Genomic DNA, 26,353 nt, shown 5'->3' with positions numbered 1-26,353 from the left:
AGGCCTGACACATGAAGAGATAGTGAGAGTACCTAAAATAGCATTGCGTGTGAATACTAAAGGATCAGGTATAGATACCAAATATACATTACTGTTCAGTTAAACTAATTTAAAATGGAAAACATTTTAAGTAGTAGATTTGTACAAACTCTATATATTCAATTTTACAACTAAAACATGGCTTTCCAGCACCGCAGCTGGAAGAAAAAAACAATGAAGATACATTTGGTATTATTAAAATAATGAAGAGATCTAAAATGTGCACACTCATAGTTAGACTATGCATTTATTGTATTTTCTTCTCCAGAATTAAAACAGCAAACCCAACCAGTTGATAACATATAACTGTTCAGTACCCTTTAAAAGATGAACGCCTTGATTGATCAATTCTTTTCTCAGATGTTTTAGTTTTTCTATCAGCTTCAGATATGTCTTCTTTTTTTCTATGCTTTTCCATTCTGCTTTCTTTCTTTTCCAGGATTTTACTGTAAAAATAAATACGTATTACATATGCGCTCGAGCTCTGAAGTAAAAACTGATACAAACTTTCCTTTGAGTTTTTGCAACATAATTACATCACAAACAAATGAATGCGACAGAAGCAGCAGTTGGGAAACATAGTAACAAATGTTGACTATATCATCAGTCAATCAAACTATATTCGATTTGAATAAGTCATAAATGCACATAAAACAACAATTCCTCTCAAAACACATTAAAACAAAGAATTTTCACAAAAAATGTAAATTATTAACTCCTACTTTCATTTTAAGTCAAGCCAGATATGGTACGACACCTACCCCATTAACCCTATTTCTTTCCAATTACAATTGATCTTTTTTATAAAATTTAAAACTGCACAGCAAATGGCTATTGAATCCAAAAAACCTATATCCTTCACTAAAAGAACAGGGTCATAAAGGTTTTAAAATTGGAAATAGGTGTTCAACTGTAACAGTTTTATACAATGGACAAAAAAGTATAGAGTGCAAAGTATTCTGTGCTGAGCTTCAAAAACAACTCTCGAGATAATTAAACCATGAAATACTTTGAACATTGGAGTAGGCAAGGCAGTCCAATATGATGGACCTAGAGAAATTAAATTCCGGAATGTTCCAGACCTTAGCCCATAACAATAGGAGGGCGAAACCTACTCGTTCTTCTACTATCTGTAGCCCAAGTTCCAGAACACAAAAGTGTGTTGCAGCATTTTTTGGTGTCATCAGGAGTTTTTAAATAAAATCATTCTCATCTCTTTGGAGCTTAGCACAATTAGCATGCCCCCACACTGCTGAAGCGTAAGTGGCAATTGCTAAACACTTAACCCTATATAGAGTTAATAGCTCTTTAACTGGCTTCTGGCCAAGGTGTGCTGCAAATCTGAACAGTGCGATTACTACTCTATGTGTTTCAGCACTCTTAAGGTTAATAGCGAATCCCATGATAGTTGAGCGTTAAAACAATTCCTAAATAAGAGAAATGATCGACCTTCTCCCGGAATCATAAAACTTTAGATTTTGTACTTTTAGGGCCTCACGCCATTTTAAATTACTTTTAATTATTTACTCTAAGATCCAGAGAGACTATAAAACCTACAAAGGCATCCAAAGATTTCTGGAGACTATTTGCTGTTCTTCCCATAAGGACATCATCTGCATATAAAATTGAAGCAATAAAATTACTTTCAATATTGACAAAATCAAGGTTTTACCCTAGCAGGTAAGCCTCCAACATTAAGGATTAAGTCCTGTCAAACCCACAAACTCTGCGCTACCCAAAACCTATGGGCTGGGACTGAAGACCCAATGATCTCACTGTGGCTCTACTATCTTTAAAGCAATGTAGTGTTGAGTCCGCTTTGGCAAAAAAAGATGAGAGCCATCACAAGACAAGTCTAATAGGGTGGCCTGTACAGCAGATGAAAACCCAGACCCCCTTAGCCAAGCGTGCCTCCTGGTTGCAACTGAGGAACCCATTACTCTAGCGACAGAGTCTGCAGTATCAAGTCCTGATTGAATGACCTGATGGGCAGCACAGTTGGTTGTCAGCTAGAACTATTGCGAAATGGCCCTGAACCTCCTCCAGAAGCTTGGGGACCACCTCCCTTGCTGAGTCCATCAGAGCATGGATATAGCGATCCAGCAGACATGTCGCATTTGTTGATTTCAGCGCCATACTGGCAGAAGAAAACACTTTCTTTGCTGACTGCTCCATCCTCGTGGATTCTCTATCTGCAGGCGTGGATGGGAAAGAGCCTCCAGTCTGTTTAGTGGAGCATGATGCCTGGTCTACTAAACTCTCAGGAGACGGGAGTGTTGAAAGAAACACAGGATCTCCTGGAGTCACCTCATACCTCCTTGCTACCGATCTGGACACCGCAGGGGCAGTCATTGGTTTCTGCCACACCTCTAAGTCTAAGCTTCATTAAAAGGAAGCAGAGGCTTTGAAACTGAAGAAGGAGAATGAAGTACTTCGGTTAAAATGTTCGATTTAAGCTCTGCAGTAGGTAATGTCAAATCCAGCAGATTTGCTGCCTTCCTTATTACAGAGTGATAAGAGGAAACCTTCTGCGAGGGAAGATATTTTGGTGAGGATAGATCCCATTCAGGAGATGTGTCCAATCCACTAGCCTCCTGTAGTTCCTCAAACTCCTACACAGGGTCAACAATCTCACCCTCTTCAGCCTCCTTCTGCTGCTCCTGATATTCTTTCTCCTCCAGCAGCCTTTGTGCTTCCCTTCTAGAGCTCATCCTTGGGACCGGTGGTGGTGATGGTGTCAGACGCGGCGCTGGTGACTTCGGGAACGGCGTTGATGGAAGCTCCACAGGAATAGTCGAAGACACCGGATGAGGCCGGCTTGGTGCTGGACCGGAGCCAGAAGGCACATCCAACGGCACTCTTCCCTCCAGGGATTGCACTGGCGTTGAGAACCTCGGCGTCGGGAGAGGCCAATACCAGGAACCATTGGCATGAAAGGCATGAAAGGTGACTGGGTGAAATGAGGAGTAGGAGAGCAGTCCCATGGGGCCAACAGGTGCACCATCAGGGTTAGCCACTCTGGCAAACATACCAAACATCGCATTCAGAGACTGCTTGAGGAGGCATTCTAATTGGCTCCGGTTGTGACACCGGAGACACTGGAGCCGGGGGTGGAGTGACCGGAGGCAAAGAGATCACTTCTCTGGGCGCCAGTGAGACTCTCGGAGCCGGAGACTGTGCCGGAGTCACTTGAGGTAAAGGAGGGACTTCATCCTTATGGCGACGAAGTACCAGAGATCCTGACCTCTGTGTTACATCTATTGATGACTGACGTCGGGATCCATGGCGCCGCTTCTTTTTATGCTTCCTCAACAACTTCGAGGTATGCGGAGTCGGGGATTTGGACCTGGAACTCGACCTTCTCCGGCCCCTCTTCTGCTTTTTTGCCGTCGCCATAAACAGCTTGGCCTCCCTCTTTTTTACGGTCTTCGGATTCATGCACCTGCATGATGAACACCCCTCTATGTCGTGGTCCGACAAGAGGCAAAATTAAGAATCTTCATCGGGGTCAGTAATCGACATACGACCTTCACATTCCCTGCAATGTTTAAACCGGACTTCTTCTGGCTAGCCAAGATCACTGCTACATTTACAGGCAGAACCTGCAACAAGGAAACTCCCAGAAATGGAGAGCCCTGGAAAAAACGTACGCGTCGACTGTGCGTAAAAAAGGGAACTGACGTCAGCACTCTTGCGAGATCTTCTTATGGCTCCTATGACGTCACACGGAGTCGCGTGCGGAGCCGTTCCATTGTGACGTCCTTGTTGGCGTGGGGGAGCTATGGAGATAAGTTTCTGTGGAATGCTGCGCATGGGGGTAATTCAAAAGGTGAGGAAACCACAGGTAGATGTGTCCATCAGAAAAAGGAAACGTAGATGGCCCAGTACTCACACACTTGACACACATTAACCTTGCAATCAAATAAATACACCCTACACCTTAGGGTCTGTCTTCTTATCCTTGGACTACCTCATGTGCAGGGCACCACACAACAGGTACAGGTTCTGAGATAAAGCCAGTACCACTAAAGATGAAGGGAAACATCACTAAGGAGCAGACAGACCTTGTAGCTTTGTGGTTGAATAATACAAGGAACTATATAATCTGCCTTTGTACATTCTCAGCACAGCAGAGAAGGCAGCCATGGGGTAGGAGATGACAGACTAGGCCAATGAATTGATAGTGGAGGGATGCACCATATGGGGCCTACAAATAGTTTCAAGATGAGAGGAGTAGGGTGAAGGTGTTGTCCAGGACACAGGCGGAAAATGCTCTTTCTGGAGGCAGACCAAGGTACCCTCTATTTCTCATGCCACGAGAAGAGCATATTCTCATAACCATACACCTTAAGACTTGCTTAATGGCCTACCTGCTCCAGAGGACTTCAGCAAAGGTCAAGTAAGCGCTCAACATCCCTCTCAACAAGTTCTTGTATCACCACCTATGTAATTCATTCTATTCTGTCCACCACCCTTCACAGACAGTGAAATGTCACAAACATATCCATCATACACAGTCTCTAATACCCCCTTCTTTCCAGACAATAAACACTCTAACTTTCTGACATACAGTACCAATATGTGCTGTTTTATTAGCAATAGATGGAGCAGGTGTATTTGCGACTCTGGAAGTGGATAATATACTGAATTCGGCGGATGGTTTATCTCTGTACCTGCCACAAGCATAATAGTTAACTTTACTCTAAGATAGCAACAGTGTCTCCAACAATCCTCTGGAAAGATACAGTGGCCAGGCAGTAGGGTGCAGCCATTACTTTGCCATATATAATTATGGAATGAGAGCAGGCCATAGGTTAATTGAGCTGTTACCAGTCTGCAATCATTTTAAGGATCGCATTAGGTGAGAAAAAGTATTTAACAATAAATGATTTCTTAGGCATGCCACAAATGTTGTGTTTCTGCCTAGACCTAACCCAACCTTAAATAACTAGACCTAACCCAACCTTAAATTCTACGGTCCTAGAGAGGGTCAAAACATTTCAGTATTTGGGTGTTACCCTTAGAGAACCTCTTATGGGGCCCACAGATTGCAAGCTCGCGATTAAGGCTTTCCCAACTGTCTGGGGCTATTTTAAAGGTTACTAACACCTCAACATACAAACCTATAGCTCCTGCAGTTGAGATGTATAAAGTGCAAGCGAAACCGGCCGCACTTTATGGAAGCGAGCTGTGGGGGCACCAAGCGGCAATTGAGTTGGTTAGTGTTGAAAATAACTTTATGAGGCGTCTCCTGGCCCTCCCAACTGCAACTCCCCTACTTCCCATACGTCTGGATCTGGGTCTACCTTCCATCAGAGAGGATCTCAAATCTAAACCCATTAGATTTTGGCATAGACTGTGGTCAACAAAGGAGCTTAGTCACTACAGGCAAGATCTGGTAAATGTCATGAATTTGAATCGCAATGACAAGATACCTTGGCTAGCCTTTGTAAAAAAAGAATTGTTTAGGCTTGGTTTTAGCGAGCTTTGGGTGACTCCAGAAATAGGCTGTAGCAAGGTACCCCGGAAAAGACTAGTGGAAGTGTACAAGGAACAAAATCTCACATCCCACATGACTGCACTCAGCACTGGCACCCTAACTCACTGCTTTATCCAATCCAAAAATTCATACAAGTTTGAAACTTTTTTGGATTTTATATACCCAACCTTGGCAAGGAAGCTGTTTTTACAGTGGCGGTTTGGCTCCCTGCCAATCAAATCCTTTACTAGTAAATGGACCAATGGGGGGGATAAGTTATGCCCTGGCTGCAATCTGTGCGATGAGGACGAAATCCACGTTCTATTCTTCTGCCCCACCTATAAATCCCCAAGGAAATATTGGTTGGTGCCCCTATGCAGGAACATGGCCATAAGGAACTGTCTGTCATCCTATAGAATACTGAAATCCGACTCTTCCCCCCACATTGTATTCGCAGTTTCTAAATATCTCTTTGCCATGTGGCGTATGAGGTCCAAGCTGATTAAGGACAAACTAATATAGATTGAATATTCTGCCACTGTCTTATTGTTATTCACGGCTTCCGTTGTAAATGTCCTTTACCATTATGTCAATTTTACTCTTATGTAATGAATTGTTGTTCCCTTTTATGTATTTTATCTATTTGATTTTAAAATGGATAAGTAGCCTCGTAACTTGTATCTGTGTACATTCCTATGATGTCTTTTTATACTGTTGTATGTATTTGAATGTCTCTTTTATGGCCTAAACGGCCGAAATAAAGATCTTTGGATTGGATTGGATTGGTTTCTGCCTGTTAATCTTTTCTCTCCTCCTCAAATAACTGATCCTCAAAATGAGGGGCATGGCAAAAAAGATATTCACTGACATGCTGAAACAAATGTTTTTGTCTTTATCTTGATTTTTTTGATGTAGACAAGCTATGTGTGATTTTTTGATTCTGTAGTGAGTTTCACTTGTTGATATTTGTGGCACAATCCTAACTGTTCACTCCTTCTCACCTTGCAATAGCTGGTCAGTTGAACATGTTTGAAACTTCATTGTATATATATTTGATATTTGTGCCTAAAAATGTCAATGTTTTTTGTTTAAAAAAAATAAAAAATTTAAAAGTCTAAGAACATATTCTCTAGACAGTTTAAAAAAAATATTTTTCTAATTCTCCCTATGTGATGTCTGTGTTATTCCTTGGCTCAACTCATTTCTTTTAGAGTGTGTTGCAGTACCAACGTTTGACCATGTGTGGTGCTTGATTTACTCCAAAGCTTGATGGAGTAGATTTGCTTGGCCCAATAGTAGTCAAGAGGGATATAAAACTCGGACACCTTTCACTCAATAACATGCTTATACATAAAACCCCTAGTTTGACACACATCTTAGTTTACAGTGCTAACTAACACTTGAATGCTTATGACTTTACCCAGTTACGGTGTAATAACTCTGCTTCTGTGGCTATTTAGACTGGACTAATGTTGATAACTCTGTAAAGTGGAAAGAGACTCCTCACGGGAGAAACCAGTGGGTATACAAATATGATATTAACTGTGGCTTGGGCTTCTCATTCTTGGGATGCTCATCGATGAGTGAGGCTAGAGTTCTGTCAATAAGTGCACCTGTCAGTTACTGTAAATGGCAATGTATTGATTAGAGATAATGGAAGCAAGTCTCCCATACACAACCCCCTTTTGGGGATGAACAGTAACCTTGAGGGTATATGTCCTCTTTCAATATTGTATGCAAGATATTCGCATACAAAATATGTAAAAGGTTAGGAGTGATGGCCCTTAAGGCACATGCATCAGGTGTAAAACCCCAGACCTTTGGAATTATACACTAAGGTGGTACTTCTGTAGGGAAACTGTGCCTGCAGGTGAATCATGACAATTTTATTTTATGTGCCCCATAGTACATGTCAAAACCAATGGAACATGTTGACCCTAGATAATAAATTAAATTATGATCTGTGTGAAACTGTGTGAGCATATGGAGTATATTTGATATTTGAAGTTATTTTGTCCTTAGTATAACTGTTGTAGATGTAGGTACAACATTTGTGAATAGCAATTGTCTTTCTCTTTTGTGGGTGTACCTAGGTATATACAGGAGTGGTCCCTAAACCCCACAATAAATTTCTCATAACCCCATCCTTTTAGTAGTAGATTTTCCCCATTTTCCAACCACTTCCCAATGTCCCTTTTATAATTTCGAAAAAAGCATATTTCTATATGTGGGCAGATCTCTGCTCTCACAGCAAAGAACTCTGCACTTAAGAGACATAGCAAGCACAGTCGGAGATCTCCAGCCAGACATTTGAGAATAATAGTGGGTAAAGCAGTACTACTGGAGTACAACTTCCCGTAAGCAAAATGCGTTTGTGAATAGTCCTCCTCTGTTTACAGTACCTTACTGATTAGATTTTTTTTTGCCATTATATTTTTCTTTCAATTTGATGTTATTTTTATTTTTCACATTTTTGTATTAAGTTGAGTAGAACTAGATAGGAAGCTCAACTTGCTGCACACATAATAAAAGTTAACCGAGTCTTGCTCTTTCTAGGTTGTCCTCTCCAATACAAAACGGTTGACTCTCCCTTGTCCAGATTCACACTAAAGTATGCATAAACCAAAGAATCTGAATAAAGACAAAAAAATGACTTGCAATTGTAGCTTTTGGTGCCTGCTTTGTGAATAGGAGCTTTACCTGTAGCAAGGCAAGCTTCCAGTCTCCCAGTTAAATGTTTATTAAATTTCAGTTTGGGTGGAAATATACAAAAGAGTAGTCATCTGGAAATGGATTTTCTTGAAGTGGCTAAATCTGTGACAACAAGCCCAAAAATGACAATGCTTAACTTTTCTAAGACATTTTATTTTGTCTGGGTAAAAGACTAACACTCTCCTTACGTCCTACATACATCGGAAACTTTATGATGTGTGGGTCGGCTCCGTAAAAAGAAAAAGGTGGCATTGAACTGAAAAACCTTAGGAACACAATCAGGATGGGTCCTTGTGAAAAAATTGCTCTTATGGAACACCATGTATGGTTCATAAGCATAAAGATTAACTTTCATTGAACCATTAGGTAGAAGAGGTTGTGACAAAAAAAGAAGCTTTAAAAGTGAGATTTTGAAACCAAGGTTTGTTATAGGTTTGAATGGAACACCAATAAGCTTCAAGAGGATAATGATAAATTATCAGGGATAACGGGCTTTCCTGATTGGAGGAGACACGTTTAAACACCCTCAAAAGGAATCCTCGATTACAGGGACTCTAAAAAACAAAGGTTTGTGAAGAATATTTTCTGTACGTAGCAATGGCTGCAAAATGTACCATAATGGAAAGAAAACTACAGACTCAATTTGACCAAGTCGAAAAGATTTGAAAGTACAGTTTCTTCTAGGCATTTTTCAAGATCCAAAATATTCTATGTGCACTAGATGCAGTATCTATTTCATTTGAATGCTTAAAATGTCCATACAGTTAATTGCAGTGGATTCAGATGGACATGGTATATTGAGTACAAGAGTCAAATCACCAAGTTCAACAATGAAAGACTAGGGTGCTAATTTATTTTTATTTATTTTATTTTTATTTTAGCTGTTTTATATCGCGCTCATATACTACCAGAGTGTCCTGGCGCGTAAAAAAGAAACAAGCATGTGGCCGGAGAGAAAGAAGAGATCAGAATTTTCTTTTACTATGAGGGATTTAATAAGCCATTCTGAAGAGATAAGTTTTAAGTGCCTTCTTGAATGTCACAAAATTTTCAGTTAATCTCAGGGAAAGGGGGAGGGTATTCCAAGTCCTGGCCGCGGTGACAGCAAGTGATTGGCCTCCCAAGCGAACTCGCTGAAATCGGGGTACTCTTAAAAAATTACAATCAGCTGAACGCAGAGCCCGAGTAGGGACATAGCGGGAAAATCTGTCCCTCAAATAAGAGGGGCCAAGGTCATGAACTGCTTTAAAGGCTATAGTAAGAATTTTAAAGGTTATCCTCTGCGCTACTGGCAGCCAGTGTAGTTCCTTCATGTGAGTCCGAGTACTTTCTCTATATGGCACATTGCACAGTAGGCGAACAGTCGCATTTTGGATGATCTGAAGCTTTGTGACCAAAAAAGCCGGAGAACCACACAGCAGAGAGTTGGCATAATCGAGTCATGATAAAATAAGGGCTCTTGCGACCGACTCTCTTGCTGAAGAAGGCAGATAAGGAAAAATCTTCCTCATGGCTTTTAGGGACCCGAAGCACACCCCAGTGAGTTTTTTTATGTGTGCCTCGAATCGCAAATCCTCCCCAAACCAGACTCCCAAGTTTTTAGCAGGGATATTGACGGAGCCTGGCTGGGGAAAATCGGAAGGCCACAGAGTTTCTCTGAAATTGGGCGGAAACTGGCCATATAGCAAGATTTCTGTTTTATCTTCATTGCACTTCAGCTGTGCTGCTGCTAACCAGTTGAACACAGCGGAGAGGCATGAACGCACAACCTCAGTGTCAGTGTTCGCATCTGGCCACGTAAACAGGAGTTGCGTGTCATCCGCATATGCTATTATTTTTGCTCCCATTTGTTCAGCTAAAAAAATAAGAGGAGTGAGATATACATTAAAAAGGAGGGGGCTCAAAGTAGAGCCCTGGGGTACTCCTGTAGTAAGGGATTTAATCGAGGATGAGTAAGGAGGAATCCAGACCTGCTGAGATCTATCTGTAAGAAAGGATTTCACCCATTCCAGAGCGGAACTCACTATGCCGATATCGGCCAGCCGTGCCAAGAGAAGTGTGTGTGGAACAGTGTCAAACGCAGCAGAGAGGTCCAATAAAATTAGGACCGCTCTGCCGCCACTGTCCAAGCACCCTCTAATCGCCTCTGTAACCTCTACCAGCGCTGTCTCGGTGCTATAGGCTGCACGAAAGCCAGATTGGGCAGGATGTAACGCCCCTGAAGTTTCGACAAAGGCATTAAGCTGGGAAAATGCAAGCTTCTCACCAATTTTAGCCATAGCTGGTAGAAGAGAAATAGGTCTATAGTTGTTCGGCACAGCTGGATCCGCGCCTGTTTTCTTTAGCAATGGCAAAAGCTTAGCCTGTTTCCATATTTTTGGGACAGTTGCAGTAGAAAATGATAGTCCTATTATTTGGGAGACTTCAGAAGCCACTACTTCGGCTGCTTCGGCCAGCACCCGGGCCGGGCAGACATCCCCGGGAGCACCAGATTTTAATGATTTAATTGCTGCCAGGGTATCCTCGACCGAAGGAGGGATAAGTCTCTCCATGATGATGGTGGGAGGAACCTTAGTTTCGTTGTTATCTGTCATCTCATAGCCTCCTCCAACTGTTCTCAAACTGTGTTGAATGTTAGCAATTTTCGTAAGGAAGAAGGAGGAGAGCTTTTCACACCATTCGGTAGAAGGACTCATAGATACCTGCTCAGCACAGGGAGAGAGAAAGCTCTTCACTATCGAGAAAATTTCCCGACTGTTATTATTAGCTCTCTCAATTCTTTTAGAAAAAAACTCCGTTTTTGCATGTTTAATGCTAGTATAGTAATCTCGCTGAGCTGAGCGAAACACTGCTCTAGCCTGTGGACAGTAAGCTAATCTCCATGCTCGCTCCAGTTTCTTGCAAGCAAGTTTCAGAGTGCGGAGGTGGGGCGAATACCATGGTTGAGAAGGAGTCATCCTATTTCTGCCTGAATCAGCCTTCTTCGAAGAAGAGGTCACCGCAGCATTCAACCATCTGTCGTATACCTGTAGCGCAGAATCCATATCTGCCCCTAAGATGGGTCTGTTCAAATCAAGGTAGGTCATCAAATTACCCACGTTGATTTTAGGGGGGCCCATTGTTTTAGCAGACTTAGGAGGATCTCTCAAGGCGGACCAAGAGAATCTAATCAGCTGATGGTCGGACCAAATAACTGCTTGTGGGGCCTCGACCATCAGTGGGAAGTTAGTGCATACAATGTCTAAGATATGGCCACCAGAGTGGGTAGGGGAGGAAACCCATTGGGTAAGGGAGGCCAGATCAAAGTAGTCATATAGCAACTTTCTTTCTCGGCAGTCCTGGACATCAACGTGGATATTAAAATCGCCCAGCATTAAAAAGCGAGAGAACCTTAATGCACGGGGAACAAGAGTCTCAGAGAGAGCTTTAAGAAAGGGGCCAGAAGGACCTGGAGGCCTTTAAATAAGGGAACCGCCCAGTGTGAAATGAGGGGATAGACCTAAGGCAAAATTTAAAAGCTCACCATCAGCTAAAATATCTGAGTCTTCCACCTTAAGAACCCAGCATTCTCTAAAGATAATTGCTAGCCCCCCACCCCTGCCATCCTTCCTGTCTTTCCGTTGGATTTTGAACCCTCTAGGGATGGCCAATTCAATATCAGGAGCACAGGAATCATTCAGCCACGTTTCTGTAATAAACAACAGGTCTAAAGTACCTTCTTCTAGTAGAGCGTAAATGTCAAAAGCATGTTTGCTCATAGAGCGGGCATTTATTAAAGCTGCCGAGATAGAGCCCAGCTCAGAGGCGGGTTCGGGACTGGCAGTATCATGTATACAGCAGGTAAAACCACAGGTAGTGCACGGGTTAAGATTTACAGGGTCAAGTATAGTACAATTAGATCTTTTGTCTAGGGAGGGGCGAAGCGCCATCAGAGACGCACGAGTATATGAAATGCTAGGGCTGAGCAGGAGCGATGATAGTCCGTCAGCCCGCCCTGCGTCCGCCGCGTCCGAGGCGCGGACGGGCGCAGACGGGCTGACCTTTGGCTTACCTTCGGCGCGCCTAAGGCGCGCCCTCCATGCGCGACCGCTGCGCGCTGAAGCAGGCATGCTAATTTTATGGCGCGTCCTCTCTCCACCAGCTAGAACGCTGCCACCAGTTCTGCTGGGGAGAAGGACTACCCTCAAGATGGCCGCCCCACCCTCGCCACAACCGAGATAGCAGCTACGGTGAAAAAGGGGCCAGGAGAGGCTTACAGAAGATGAACGGGTGAGTCAGAGCTCATCCGCGATGTACGCTAATTGACACCACTGCTCCTGTCTCAACATTCCAATGTTTCTTCTCAGACTTTCCCTATTTGAATTAGAACCTTCAATCCTTAAACAAAGAATTGCTGCAATATCCATTATACCATGGGTAACACTGACAATATAAACGGGCAATGTAATCTTCCCCAGAAAGTTCCTGGTCAGTCACCCATTCAAAGACTCATGCACTGTATTATTCACCATTTACAGCAACTTACACACCCACACCCACACCCATACAACCATTTATTTACTCTCTCATTCACCATTACAACCACTTACAGACCCATTCACTTAATCATACCAATATGCACATACTAACTCAGTTACTCATACATCCACTCACACACCCACTCTTTCACCCATACAAAATCTCACACATCCACTCACTTATTTATACATTCTCTCATATACCCATTTACACATTGACTAACTCCCCTATACAGGCACTCCCACAAATAATTTCCTTAGTATATATCTTAAAGGGTTCATTAAGTTTTACAAAAAACTTCCAATCAATGGATGATGTTATAAGTGATGATAATTAGAAATGTGTGTTTTAAGCTTTTTAAACAAGGAAACATTTGAACATGTCTTTGCTGTCTATGAAAAGGCTAGCTATTGCCCAAGTGTCATTTCTTAAACACCTAATTAAATTATAAAATCACTTATTCCACTAAAGGTGACTAGAAAAGTCTTTAATAAATCTTTTTTTTAAAGGAAAGGAAAATAAAACAGAGCTGGGTGGGTAAGTAGGGTGGCACAGACAATTCATTTTTACAGGACCAAGAGGATCCTGAGCGTTCTACAAACACTGAAAGCTTGTTTTTTCCAGGAAGGTAGGAGGGCTGCTTTTGAAGCAAATGATAATTCCCCTTTAGAAGAACTAGGATCAGGGGTAACTATTCCTTCTCCTCTAGGAAATCCTCAATAGTCATTAGCACTGAATAGAATAGCAAGCTCTCCCCAATAAAAGGCAAACAAATGAGCATAACAACATTACATCATTATAAAAAATGTCTTGTGAATGAATGACACATAGCGGCCTTTCATATCTCTGAAATAGGTACATTTCTTAACAGAGCAGGACTAGCACGTTTGCCTCTAGTAGCGTGGGCATTAGGTATGTCAATTTGTTTGCTAACTGGTAACACATTAAGATGCAAGTAGCTATCTACCCGGATATAGATTGTTGCATAGTGGCTTGGCTTATTCTCAAGACGCCATAGTTTACGAATAAATTAACAGATTCCCTAACATCTTTTATTCTTTCTGAGCAGAAATTTAAAACTCCTGTCACCTCCAATGTGCAGTGGGTTCTTCTGGTTGACATACTCGGAAAAGAGTCAGAAAAGATATCTCCTGATTGTAGGGGGAAATCTGGGATCACTTTTCACAGAAACCTTGTGCCAGTTCTTATCACCACTCTGGACAAAGGGAATAAAGTGCAAGGTTCATCACTAAGCAAGTGCTAAATCTCATTGACTTTCTGAGCTGAGTTTATTGCTACCAGCTTTCCGAGTCAAATTTTGTAAACAATATACACGTAAATATTGATAAAGGAGAGCCATTAGTTTGGAAAGGACAATGTTAGGCTCCGAAATGTGTAGATAGAGACCTAGCAAGAGGGCATACCTTTCTAATAACATTCAATCATTCACTAAATGTATTCTAAAGAAAGATGTTTGTGAATAATATTTCCTTTAGGTAATGACTGCTGCAAGGTGTACCTTAATATATAAAAAGTGCAGTCCAGACCTCATAAGATGCAGAAGGTGAGTAGGAAATTGTCCCTTATTTTTAATATCAGTTCTGCATTGAAAGAATCCTAACTAGTCATAAATGTAGTATATTCTCTTCAATGTGCAGGGACCCTGGACCACTTCCATTCCATAATATAGTAGGAAATCTTCATTGAAGGTAGACATTTCAAAGTAAGTCATGTATATGTCACCTCAATTAAGTTAAGTGGGAAGTCGTTTGTTGAGCTTTTCTCACTGTAAAAACCAATTTAGGGAACAACGAAAAGACTACATTGCAGTACCTCACTGAAAAATATTAGCTTTCTATGTTAGAATTGTGTGCAACCCTATACCTCAGCACAAAAACATGAAGAAAAAGATTGCCTGTTAAGCTATAGTGAACTCGGTCGAAAAAAATGACACTAAGGGCTCAGCAGCTTCTTTCTCCAAGCATGAACTGGGCTGGAAGTCTACCTCCCAACCTCAGTACTTTTAAATGGCAAATTATAAACTGAACGTTATTAAAAGAAAACACTGGTACCTGAGTAGGAAGGCGATTGGTTATAATTTCAATGAGGATTTCTGCGATGCTGAACTGGAAATACAGGTATATAGCAATTCATTCTGCATTGTAGGATCCCGGCCAAAAGTCATATATGCAGACTAGAGTATCAAGCATATTCTGCATTTATTTCAAATCCCTGCATTTTCCCATAAAACTCCAAGATGTAATATAGATTGAACTATCTGAGACCTTCGCCTAAGAGATTCTTCAAAAGCTGCCTGTCCAAGTATTGAATCAGCATTTGTGTCCTGATCTAAACAATAATGTTAGGTGAATGTGTGAGCCGATCTCCAACTAGCAGCTTTACAGATTTCAGAAAGATGAGGAAGTTCACTGAAGTTTCTGCTGACCTCTTCCTCTCATTGCCAGTCTGTGATATGGGCCTTGCAATACTGACAGCACTATAGACCCCTCGACCTCCCCTGGTAGCAGTAATCTCTGCAGCAATAACAGGTCTAGCTATGGAAAGCCCCAATTGTAAGAGATGCTTTGTAGAACTTTGGAGTTGGGAACCTTTTATGCCCTGCATAGTTTACTTATATCTTGTAGTTTATCAATCTTCCTGCTACTCAGCCAGTGTGTATGTTTACTGTAGAATGTTGGTAATTCAGTGATGCACCGAATGTTGGGTGTCTGGGGAAGTGAGGAATGACAGTTAGAGATGGGCTGAGCAGCAGGCAGGTTGCTCCTGGTGGGGTTTGATGTTACATGGAACTAAGGGTTGACTACAGGATAAGCTACATCTACTTTACCTGGACTACCTATATGATGTACTTGCATACCATCTGGAAGTACTTGGACCAGCTAATGAATAAATAAACTTATGAACTCTACTTGGCTACCAGCGTCTACTTGTCCCAGGGTACAACATATTATGGCGACGAGAGATGTTTTTAGCTCCATCTTCACAGCATATGTATGTTTCCTTTCATGAGAAATCTTGTCTATTCATTTGTTCCCTTGCAGTAGGGAATGGAGTGGCAGTGTGTTGTTTGCCCTTTGCCATTAGCAACTAAGGTTTTTCATTTTTTTGTATTGGGAGAGGATGGGTTATTTTACTAAATGTATTTGTTGTAAGCTATCCATTCTTTCTGTTTCAAATGGCTCTGGCCCTCTTGTGTAGTTTACATAATTGCACATCCCTGGGTTTTGAACTGTTTGCCTGTATTTGCAATTTTCGTTTTTCATTTTAAAAGGAGGGGGATGTGTTATGCCGAGCATAGTTTACTTATATCTTGTAGTTTATCAATCTTCCTGCTACTTAGCTAGTGTGTATGTTTACTGCAGAATGTTGGCAATTCAGTGATACATGGAATGTTGGGTGTCTCTGGGAGTGAGGAAGGATTAGTTACTTATCTGTAATTCTAGTTCTCATCCAGGGGTATACTCATAAAAGTCATAAACTATGAATAATTCCTGCACATGTGGGGGATCCCGGAGCATTTAGAAAATACATATACATATATATGCATATATATATATATATGCATATGTGAAAACATATACATGCAGCCTAAAATATTTCCAAACTGGCAAAGATGCTGAAAATTACACCGATTTGCATAAACACAGCTGTACTCTCCCAACCCCTAAGGAAGAAAGAGAGCAGTAAACATTTGCATACAACAATGCTTTATTGCCATAGAAAAATCTGTAATTGCAGGCATTTGCCAGTAGGCTGCAGTAGAGTATAAAGAAACAAAGAAAAACTGACACCTTGCCTTTAAGGCATTAGAGAAGGGGTACCGTGCCTTTAAGCCCTGAAGGCGACCCCCTGCTCCCATGATGCACCACAGGTGGCAGTTGGGTCAGTTCGTTTTGAAGGTGCATAACACCTGAGTAGATCCATAATAAAAACTCATAACTTTACGATAATGCTCGTCCGGGGAGTTGGGTGGGAGCTTATGACTTTGATGAGTATACCCCTGGATGAGAAGTAGGATTACAGGTAAGTAACTAATCCTTCTCATCCAGTGGATACTCATCAATAGTCATAATCTATGAATAGATTAGCAAGGTCATACCCAAAGCTTCGCGGATGAGCAAATAAGTATACAGTAAGACATGAATAACCATCACATTCCAAATGCAGCTATGCAAATAAATTCCTCAACGAGGCCTATCCCACTTGGGTATCGGCCTGTGTATCTGAATCTAGGCAATAAAGGCGGGTAAAGGTATGTACTGAACGCCATGTAGCCGCTTAGCAAATCTTAGAGATTGAAATATTACATAAGGAGAGACGTAGTAGAAGCTTTCCCTCTAGAAGAGTGTGCATGAGGTCTACCCTGTAAAGCCTTGTTAGCTAATTGATAAGACAGCGCTATACAGGAGACGATCCAGCAAGAAATTGATCTTTTTGAGGCTGATAGACCAGTATTAGTCGATCCATAATTCACAAAGAGCCGGTCAGACTTCCTAAGTGGAAGGGTTTTTGCCAGGTAAAACTTCAGAACCCTCCGGAAATCTAGAGAGTTTAAAGACTCCTCCGGGGGAGTCGTAGGTTGAGGAAATAAGGTAGGCAGGGTGATAGACTGATTGATATGAAAGTCTGAGACTACCTTGGGCAGAAAACCTGGGTGTGTCCTCAGTACCATCCGGTTGGCATGAAACACTGTGTACGGTTCCTTACAACACAGGGCCTGGATTTCGCTAACCCTAAGGGGAGAGGTTATCGCCACTAAAAGGGCAGCTTTCCAGGTCAAGTGCTGCAAAGAAGCCTTGTGTATAGGCTCGAAAAGAGCACCCATCAATTTAGTGAGCACGATGTTAAGCTCCCAGGGAGGGGAGGGGGACCTCACTGGTGGAAACACTTTCTTAAGTCCCTCCAAGAAATCTTTGACCAAAGGATAAGGAAGAATGAGGTCTGAGAAGGTGACTTCCTATAGGCTGTAATTGCCGCTAAGTGAACCCTGATGGAGGGGTACTTCAGGCCTGACTTTGCTAAATGCAAAAGATAGGGTAGAATCACCTAATCCTGACCGGGGATAGGGTCATGAGAGTTGTCAAGACACCACATGAAAAATCTATTCCACTTGAAAGCATATGACTTCCTAGTGGAGGGTCTCTTGGCTTCTTTAAGAATGTTCCTGTAGTCTGCTGAAAGGTCTAGGTGGCCATACTGGATGACCTCAGGAGCCATGTCATCAAGCGAAGGGAAGGAAGGTTGGGATGAAACATCTTCCCATGGTCCTTGGTCAACAAGTCTGGACAGCAAGGAAGTAGCCGATGAGGGACTTCTGACAGCTGGAGGAGATCCGGGTACCACCACTGGCGTGGCCACTCCGACGCTATCAGGATCATCCTGGAGTTGGTCCTGTAGAATTTCTGAATCACAGCCGGGATCAAAGGCAGGGGAGGAAAGGCGTACAGCAATGTCTGAGACCAGCTGATCAAAAGTGTGTTCCCCCGTGAACCCTGTTGGGGGAACCTGGACGTGAAGACGGGGCATTTTGCGTTTGCTGCCTCTGCGAACAGGTCTATATCCGGTACGCCCGTTGTTGAAAAATCTCCTGTGCGACCTCTTCGTTGAGCACCCAATTGTGCGCTTCTACGAAGTCTCTGCTGGACATTCTGGATTCCTGGTAGATGAACTACCACAATGGATAGGCCTCTTGCCAGGAGCCAGTGCCAAATGGCTTGAGCTTCTAGGGCTAGGACTCTAGACCTGATGCCTCCCTGCTTGTTCGGATAGAACATGGTTGTCGTGTTGTCCGTCTGAACTTGAATGTAGTTGAGGCTCAGAGAAGGATGTAGGGATTTGAGCGCCAGATAGAAGGCTTGAAGCTCCAGGAAGTTGATGTGGTAGCCTCGCTCTACTTCGGACCGGAGACCTTGGACCTGAAACTGGCCCATATGAGCACCCCAGCCCTGCAGAGTGGCATCCGTGACCACTGACTGAGATGGAGGAGGCCGATGAAAAGGAACTCCCTGCAGAAGGTGGGAACGTATCATCCACCATCTGATTGAGTCTCTGGCACCTTGTTGAAGAGAAACACTGTCTTCCCAGTGACCTGATCTCTGAGATCATTGATGCTCGAGAGCCTGCTGCAGAGGCCTCATGTGAAGGCGTGCATTGGGCACGATGTAGATGCACAAGGCCATCGATCCCAGGAGAGAGGACACTTGCCTGGCTGTGGGACTGTGAGTGTCCAGCAGGAGACGACACTTCAGGAGCATAGATGACAGCCTCTCCTCCGAAGGACACACGTTTGCCTGCACGGAGTCCAGGGAAGCGCCAAGGTAGTGAATCCGTTGGGTAGGATTGAGTACTGACTTTTTGAAGTTGACCTGCAACCCCAATGAATTCATCAGGTGGAGAAAGAACGATAAATGGTTCTGAAGCAGCGCTGGAGTGGAGATTTTTAGGAGCCAATCGTCTAGGTGGGGATAGACGAAGATCCTCCGCCTGCGGAGAAAAGCAGCCACCACCGCCATGCACTTGGAGAATGTCCGTGGGGCACATTTGAGGCCAAATGGAAGCACTCGATACTGGTAGTGATGACGTCCGACCTGAAACCTGAGAAACTTTCAATGCTTCATTGAGACAGGTATGTTAAAGTTACCGTCCTGCAGGTCAATGGCACACATTTAGTCTCCCTGATGAAGATGCGAAAAGATCTGGTGCAGGGCTAGCATACGGTATTTTTATGTTTTGATAAACCTGTTCAGTAGACATAGGTCGAGAATGGGCCTGTATTCTTTGACTACTCCTTGTTTTTGGATGAGAAAGTAGCGGGAGTATACTCCTTGATTTCTTCGCATGGGAGGGACCTCCTCTAGGGCCTTCTTCCTGAGAAGGACAGAAACTTTGTCCTGCAGCAGTTGACTGTGGAATCGAGGAAGGTGCTTTAGTTGAGGAAAAACTTGTGGAGGAGGGGACTTGAACCTCAGCAAGTAACCATGCTGCACAATACCCAGCACCCATCTGTCCTTTGTTATGGATCTCCACTCTTCCAGATGACGAGATACACTCCCTCCCACCGGAGTGGCGAACAGTTGAGGAGGAAGCAACAGCTCAGGGCTTGGGAGGCTGCTTAGAGGCAGACTGTTTGTTGTTGCTCCTTCTGACTCTGCCAGGGCGTCTCTGCTGAAATTGAGATTTTTGCTGTGTTTGGGATGACCATTGAGGGGTTTGAACCCTCTACTGATAAGATCGTTTGTCCCCTTGACGAAAACGCTTTTTAAATTCTTTGCTCTTCTCCAAACCCAAGGCTTTAACGGTGCCCATTTCCAATTTCATCTTCGTCATCTTTTCGTCGACATGAGACCCAAATAGAGATGTACCGTTAAAGGGAAGGTTCAATATCTTCTTTTGAGCATCCGGCTTGAGGCCTGTGAGGCGGAGCCAAGCCGAACGTCGTGAGCAGATTCCGTGGGAACAGCCATGGGCCGCAGGTCGGAATCATTTGCCGCAGCACTGATGACCTGGTTGGCTACGAGCCCTCCCTCCTGTAGGATATCGGCGAAGTCCTGCAGGTCTTCCTTAGGAAGCTTCTCCGTGAAGCGAGTGAGGGAGTCCCAGAGAGACCTGTCGTCCCTCCCGAGTAGAGTAGAGGCACTGCCACCTTCATATATGAAGCTGAGGTGTTGCATACTTTTCTCCCAAACGAATCCATGAGTTTACTGTCCTTTTCCGGGGGTACCGAGGATGATGTGGAAGTACAATGGAATTTCATGGCAGCCGCCGCGATGACTGAGTCCCTGGTGGGTCCGACCTGAGGAACAAGAGGTCCTCTCCAGGAGCCTTATACTTCTTGGCGATTCTAGATGGTACAGAACCCACCGTCGCAGGTGTGAGGAAGTATCAGGATTCTCCCAAACACAAGATCAGCAAGTGTGCTAAGGTCAAGAAAACAGAATTGGACCCCAATCACTTCCTGGTCTGAAGCATGGAATTCGTGGAACTCCAAGATGGCGAACGGCATCGGGGAGTTAGCAGTCTAGTGTTTCAGGACATTCTAGAGCGGAGCTCAGGTGAGGCGCGCGTTCTCTCAGAACTGCGCACTTCACCGCGTATCTTGCCTGAGTCAGTCGAGCAATCTTAGTGTGCACAGAAAAACCTCTAGAAACATTTAGTTAAGAGTTATTAGAGTTCGTGAGCTATCAGCGAGTGGGAGATTCATGTGCTATTATCCCAATAGAGACTAACGTCGTTAAAGAAGAAAGTTCTGACTGGAAAAGCGTGTCAGGAGATTCAGTCATCGTATCCGACAAGGTCGCAGCATCTGCAGTGTGACCGAAAGAAACTTCGTTGAGTGAGTCTGTTTCCCGCAGAGACTACATGAAGGCATGCGAGTCGGAGAGAAGCAGTACTTGAGAGCTAAGTGAAAATAAATCATAGAACTGTACAGTGCTAATGTTATAAGCATAAGGAAGTCTGGGTAAGCTCGGACAGAGAAATCTCTTGCTTATCGTCTACAAGAACCTTACAAGTCAACTAGTGAAAGTTAGCTGTAAATAAGTTAAAACAAGAAGCAAATATCAGAAGATAAAGGCGCTTGCTGAATGTAGTGAGAAGAATCACTTCAACTGTAAAGGCAGCATTCCTGAAGGAACTCCTAAGTCTTCAAATTGAATTCAATTCAAACCAGAGACAGTGCTATATCTGAGGAGGTTATAATTACACTTCACTACAAGAGAAATATTTAAAGATATGGAGTTGCAAACAGCGGTAGGCTAATTAAAACCTTATTCCATACTAGAGCCAAGAAGAGAGAGTAGAGCAGGGTACTAATAAGGTATTAATTTCGTTACAGTGAGATTAAGACGCTATAGGCAATCCAGAAAGCGAACCTCCCAGAGTAATAAGAAGAGGAGCAGGTCAACTTAGTCCCATGGGTATGTGTAAAAGACATTGGAAGAAAAGGTAGACCAGGGAGGAATTGTTAAGACTTATAGTATTTTGTATGTGTTTAGTATTCACAGGAATCTCGGTAGGCTGACTAGAAGCCTGAGGAAGATTCGCTGGAGTATCGAGGGACCAGGACCAGTCTATTCTGTGCTTTATTTTCTTATGGTTATTTTCTCCACTTTTCCCCTTCCCTTTTTCTGATTGCTTGGAGTTACGATTACATTCTGACTCCGACCGATTGGAGAGAGGGAGTCGGAAAGTTAGCATCATCTGTTCCTGTGCAAGTCGACAAGAGAAACCCAAGAATTGGAATTTGTGGACTCTGACAGGAAGGTAGCCATCGCCGGTTCTATGAAGCCAGGCACCAGAGGCAGCAGAGGTCTGGGAGCTGTCCTGTGATGTAGGGTATCAAAGATTATTGAAGTGGGTACCACAGGGGTATGCAGAGAGATGTTGAGCTTCTTTGCCCCCCTACCCAGCACATCCGTAAAGGTAAATGTAAATGTAAATGTAAATGTAAATGTAAATGTATAGGCATTTATATAGCGCACTACTTACCCGTAGGGTCCCAAGGCGCTTCGACCGCTGCGAAACCCTTCCTGGCTTCCCTGAGAGATGGTCCCTTAATGGGTATCTCCAGGGTGAGACCAGGCATCCCCGGCGGTCTGGTGGGGCCGTTAGTGAAGATGAGGCAAGCTAATGCCCAGAGTTGCCGAGTGTGATCGCTGATCAGAGTGGGCACCGAGGCGAGAGAATTATCGAGTCCGCTGACCCTGGTCCAGAAACCTGCCGCGCCAGGAATCGAACCCTGGTCCCGGGCCGTCCTCTGCTCTCGGGTCTGCCGCCTCTAACCAGTGAGCCACACTACTTCAAGGTTGCGATATCATCTATAGGTGAGACTCCTGAAGGAGGCGTAGAGGAAAGGTTGGAGAATAGTCCCGGACCGTAGATCTCGTAGAAGAGGACCAAGTCGGGGATCTTGTGCGTCCTCTCTTAAGGAGCCTGTCGTGATAACTGCTGTGCTGACCCCTGGACCTAGACTGATGTCTAGAAGGAGATCCTGGCATGGGGGAAGATCTTGGCCTGGCAGGTGTCCTTGACCTTGCTGGAGATCGTGATCTGGCTGGAGATCTTGGCCTGGTTGAGGGTCGTGGCCTCCGAGGAGGAGACTTAGATGGTCTGACCGGAGTGCTTGTCCCTGGACCAGACGGTGAGACTGTGCGGGAGTAATCCGAGTCCGGACTACTGCGACCACCCGATACAGCCCCCTGAGGATGGAGGGGTGACCCACTGCGTGATTTGTCCGCAGATCTGGGGGAAGCTTCTGGAGAAATCTCCACAATGTTCAACCCAGGAGATGAAGATCTGTCTCCTGAAGATCTGGACCCAGGTGACTCCACAATAACCGCGACCTCTTCTCTCGACGTCGAGAGCTTCGACGTCGATGACGTTTGTGTGACCATTGGCATCGAGCGAGGCCTTGATGCTCTCGACGTCGATAGTTCACGCAGTGATGACCTCGACTGCGATCTTCGACATCAAGTTGGTGACCTCGACGTCGATCGTCCTCGACATCTGGTCGACAGCGATGGCACGGTACCCCTACTCTAATGCCTTAAAGACAAGGTGTCCGTTTTTCTTTGTTTCTTTATACTCTACTGCAGCCTACTGGCAAATGCCTGCAATTACAGGTTTTTCTATGGCAATAAAGCATTGTTGTATGCAAATGTTTACTGCTCTCTTTCTTCCTTAGGGGTTCGGAGATTACAGCTGTGTTTATGCAAATCCATGTAATTTTCAGCATCTTTTTTTGGAAAAGGGGGTGGTGATGGACAGAGTTTCTGAATTTCAGCATCTTTGCCAGTTTGGAAATATTTTAGGCTGCATGTATACGTTTTCACATATGCATATATATGTATATATATGTATTTTCTATATGCTCCGGGATCCCGCACATGGGGGGGTTTATTCTAAGCTTATGACCATTGATGAGTATCCCCTGGATGAGAATGACAGTTAAAGATGGGCTGAGCAGCAGGCCGGCTGCTCCTGGTAGGGTTTGCTGTTACACGGAACTAAGGGTTGACTACCAGCTAACCTACATCTACTTCACCTGTTTACCTGGACTACCTATATGATGTACTTGTATACCATCTGGATGTACTTGGACCAGCTACTGAATAAAGATACTTATGAACTCTACTTGGTTACCAGCGTCTACTTGTCCCAGGGTACAACAGAACTCATTTGTGGATTTCCTGGAATTACCTACTGAGTGAGTCCACCTCCTCATTCTGAACCCCTGGAAGGTAAATTGTTGTAATACACAAGTCCCTTACATTGAGCCATTTCCAGGTTGTTTGTGCTCCTAGAGACAATGGTCAGGAATGTTACCCTCTCTCGTTTGTTCACATAATACGTTGTTATTCTGCCGCTCTAAACGAGAAAAACACTGTTGTGACGGACAGGAAGAATGAGTATAAAGGGCAAGATATGGATTAATTCAAATAAACTAATATGAAAGGCCTGCTTCTCTAACCATGGTCCACGAATCTTAAGATAGCCCATGTGTAAAAGCCCAACCCCATCTTGACGAAAGGTAATGACTTTCAACAGATTCTGAGTCCAGGGAAGTGACTGAATTGCAGACTGAGACAGAGTGAGTATGTCTTCCCAGCAACCTGTACCTTGATAGCATGATCTCCCAGACATTGTTGACGGAGCCTCATGTAAAGTCTGACATGAGGAACCAGGAAGATGCAAGAGGCTACTAATCCTAGATAGACTCTAGTGTGCCATTGGATGAGTTGTTTGCAAAAGTCTATGACACTTCAGATAGATAGATGGCAGTCTTTCCTCTGAAGGGTACACTTGTGCGGCCTGACTACCCAGCATAGCACTGAAGTAGTGCATATTTTGAAAGGGTACAGCAGTTGACTTTTTTTAGATTGACATGTAGCCCCAGTCAGCAAAGGGTGCCTGAAGCCATTTGGAAAATATTCAGGGCTTCTTTGGGCATTGCAGACTTGATGAGTCAATCATGGAGGGAGGGATAGACACATATATTCTATTTTTTGAGGTACGCTGCAACATACACTTCAAAAATATTCTTGGCACAGATTGTAGTCCAAATGGAAGGACTTGGAAATACAAGGGATTGTTCACCTTCTACAAACTTCAAGAACGTCCAATGTTTTGTTACGATAGGAAAAAGAAAGTTGGCGTCCAGAAGGTCAATGCCACACAGTCTATCCTCTTGTTGTAATTGTAGGTAAGTTTTGGGTAAATGGCAACATTCAGAATTTCTTTTTCAATATCCATTTGATTGTTGCTCAGAGGTTGAGTATAGGACTGAATTCTTGTTTTGGAAATTTTTTTGGGAATCAGAAAGTAACACGAAGAAATTCTCATTTCTTTTGGTGATAAGGGACCTCCTCCACTGTTTCTTCCACAAGTAAAGTGCAGGATGAGCTAGCGCTGTGATTTTCTCCTGATAGTGTTAAAAAACAACAGGAGACTTGAGAAAACCTACACAAGGAGTGGTCGCTATGTTTTATTTCGTACCTCAGGGCCGGTAGGAGTCATATTGGCCGTGTGGGATGGGCGTTCTCTTTACTACAGCGGGGGCACCAACCTGCTCGAGAAGACATCGCTGGGTCCCTCATCCTCCCTCCTGCCGCCGCGGCAGTTCATCCCGCGACCGCTGTGCGGAGGGGGGACTACAACCCCCAGAGCCCTTAGCGGCCGCCACTGACGTTTCCCACGCCCGGAGGCGCTTGAAAGGGAGAGGACAGCCCCGGTGGAGCGGGCGTTCTCTTTACTACAGCAGGGGCACTAACCTGCTCGAGAAGACATCGCTGGGTCCCTCATCCTCCCTCCTGCCGCCGCGGCAGTTCATCCTGCGACCGCTGTGCGGAGGGGGACTACAACCTCCAGAGCCCTTAGCGGCCGTCACTGACGTTTCCCGATCCCGGAGGCGCTTGAAAGGTAGAGGACAGTCCCCGCATCGTGGGAGCGCGCGGGCAGCGCCGGGCTAAGCCCCGGCAAAGGGCGGGCCCTCATTGGCCCTCAGTGGCTGGAAGAGGCCGGGACGGGCCACAGCCCCTGGATTTATTTTAAGGATTATATCATTCACGTGAGACTTTGGATTTACTATTAAGTTTAATCTGTGTTTTAATACTATCTGCTTTATTGGTGTAAATTGTTCTAAATACTGGTGGCTTGATCTACTAATTTAAATGCAAGAGTATAGCTGTTAGTGTAATGCCTAGACTCACCAAAGACATGCCAGCTGCTGGCCTGATCACTATGGATAACTTTTTGGTTAAAAAGGTTAACCAAATCAATAATGAGCGTAGGGCCTCTTTAGGACATAATAATTTTCCTTTAGTATCTGAAAATATGCCCACTCAAGTGATAGAAGGGACAGAGGGAATTACAGAAGGGAACCCTAATTCCAGTAGTGAAGGGGCACCCAGGACTGTGGTACAGGTACATGCGGAGGTACACTCAGATCTGCAAAACTCCTCTAGTGAAGAATTAGACTCGGCCCCTCCAATACCAAGACCAATAAGAAAGTGTAGAAAGACTCAAGTAAAATGAGGGGGAAAATCTACAAAAAAAAGAGTTGATACTTCTCATCCTAATACTAGCAAG

General features: G+C 43.9%; 1 protein-coding gene across 2 annotated transcripts in view; it reads right to left on the bottom strand.

Annotated features, from left to right (window-relative positions):
- ODAD2 (outer dynein arm docking complex subunit 2) overlaps positions 1 to 26,353 on the bottom strand; it is a 1,227,385-nt gene that overhangs the window by 601,257 nt on the left and 599,775 nt on the right. For both annotated transcript variants that reach the window (XM_086941603.1, XM_086941602.1), the window contains exon 9: positions 357 to 485. In XM_086941603.1, the coding sequence (XP_086797729.1) occupies positions 357 to 485 (129 nt within the window). The remainder of the gene's footprint in view (positions 1 to 356; positions 486 to 26,353) is intronic.

This window comes from Lissotriton vulgaris, chromosome 10 (assembly GCF_964263255.1).
Source record: "Lissotriton vulgaris chromosome 10, aLisVul1.2, whole genome shotgun sequence".
Taxonomy (NCBI): domain Eukaryota; kingdom Metazoa; phylum Chordata; class Amphibia; order Caudata; family Salamandridae; genus Lissotriton; species Lissotriton vulgaris.
This window is presented reverse-complemented; position numbering and strand designations above follow the sequence as displayed.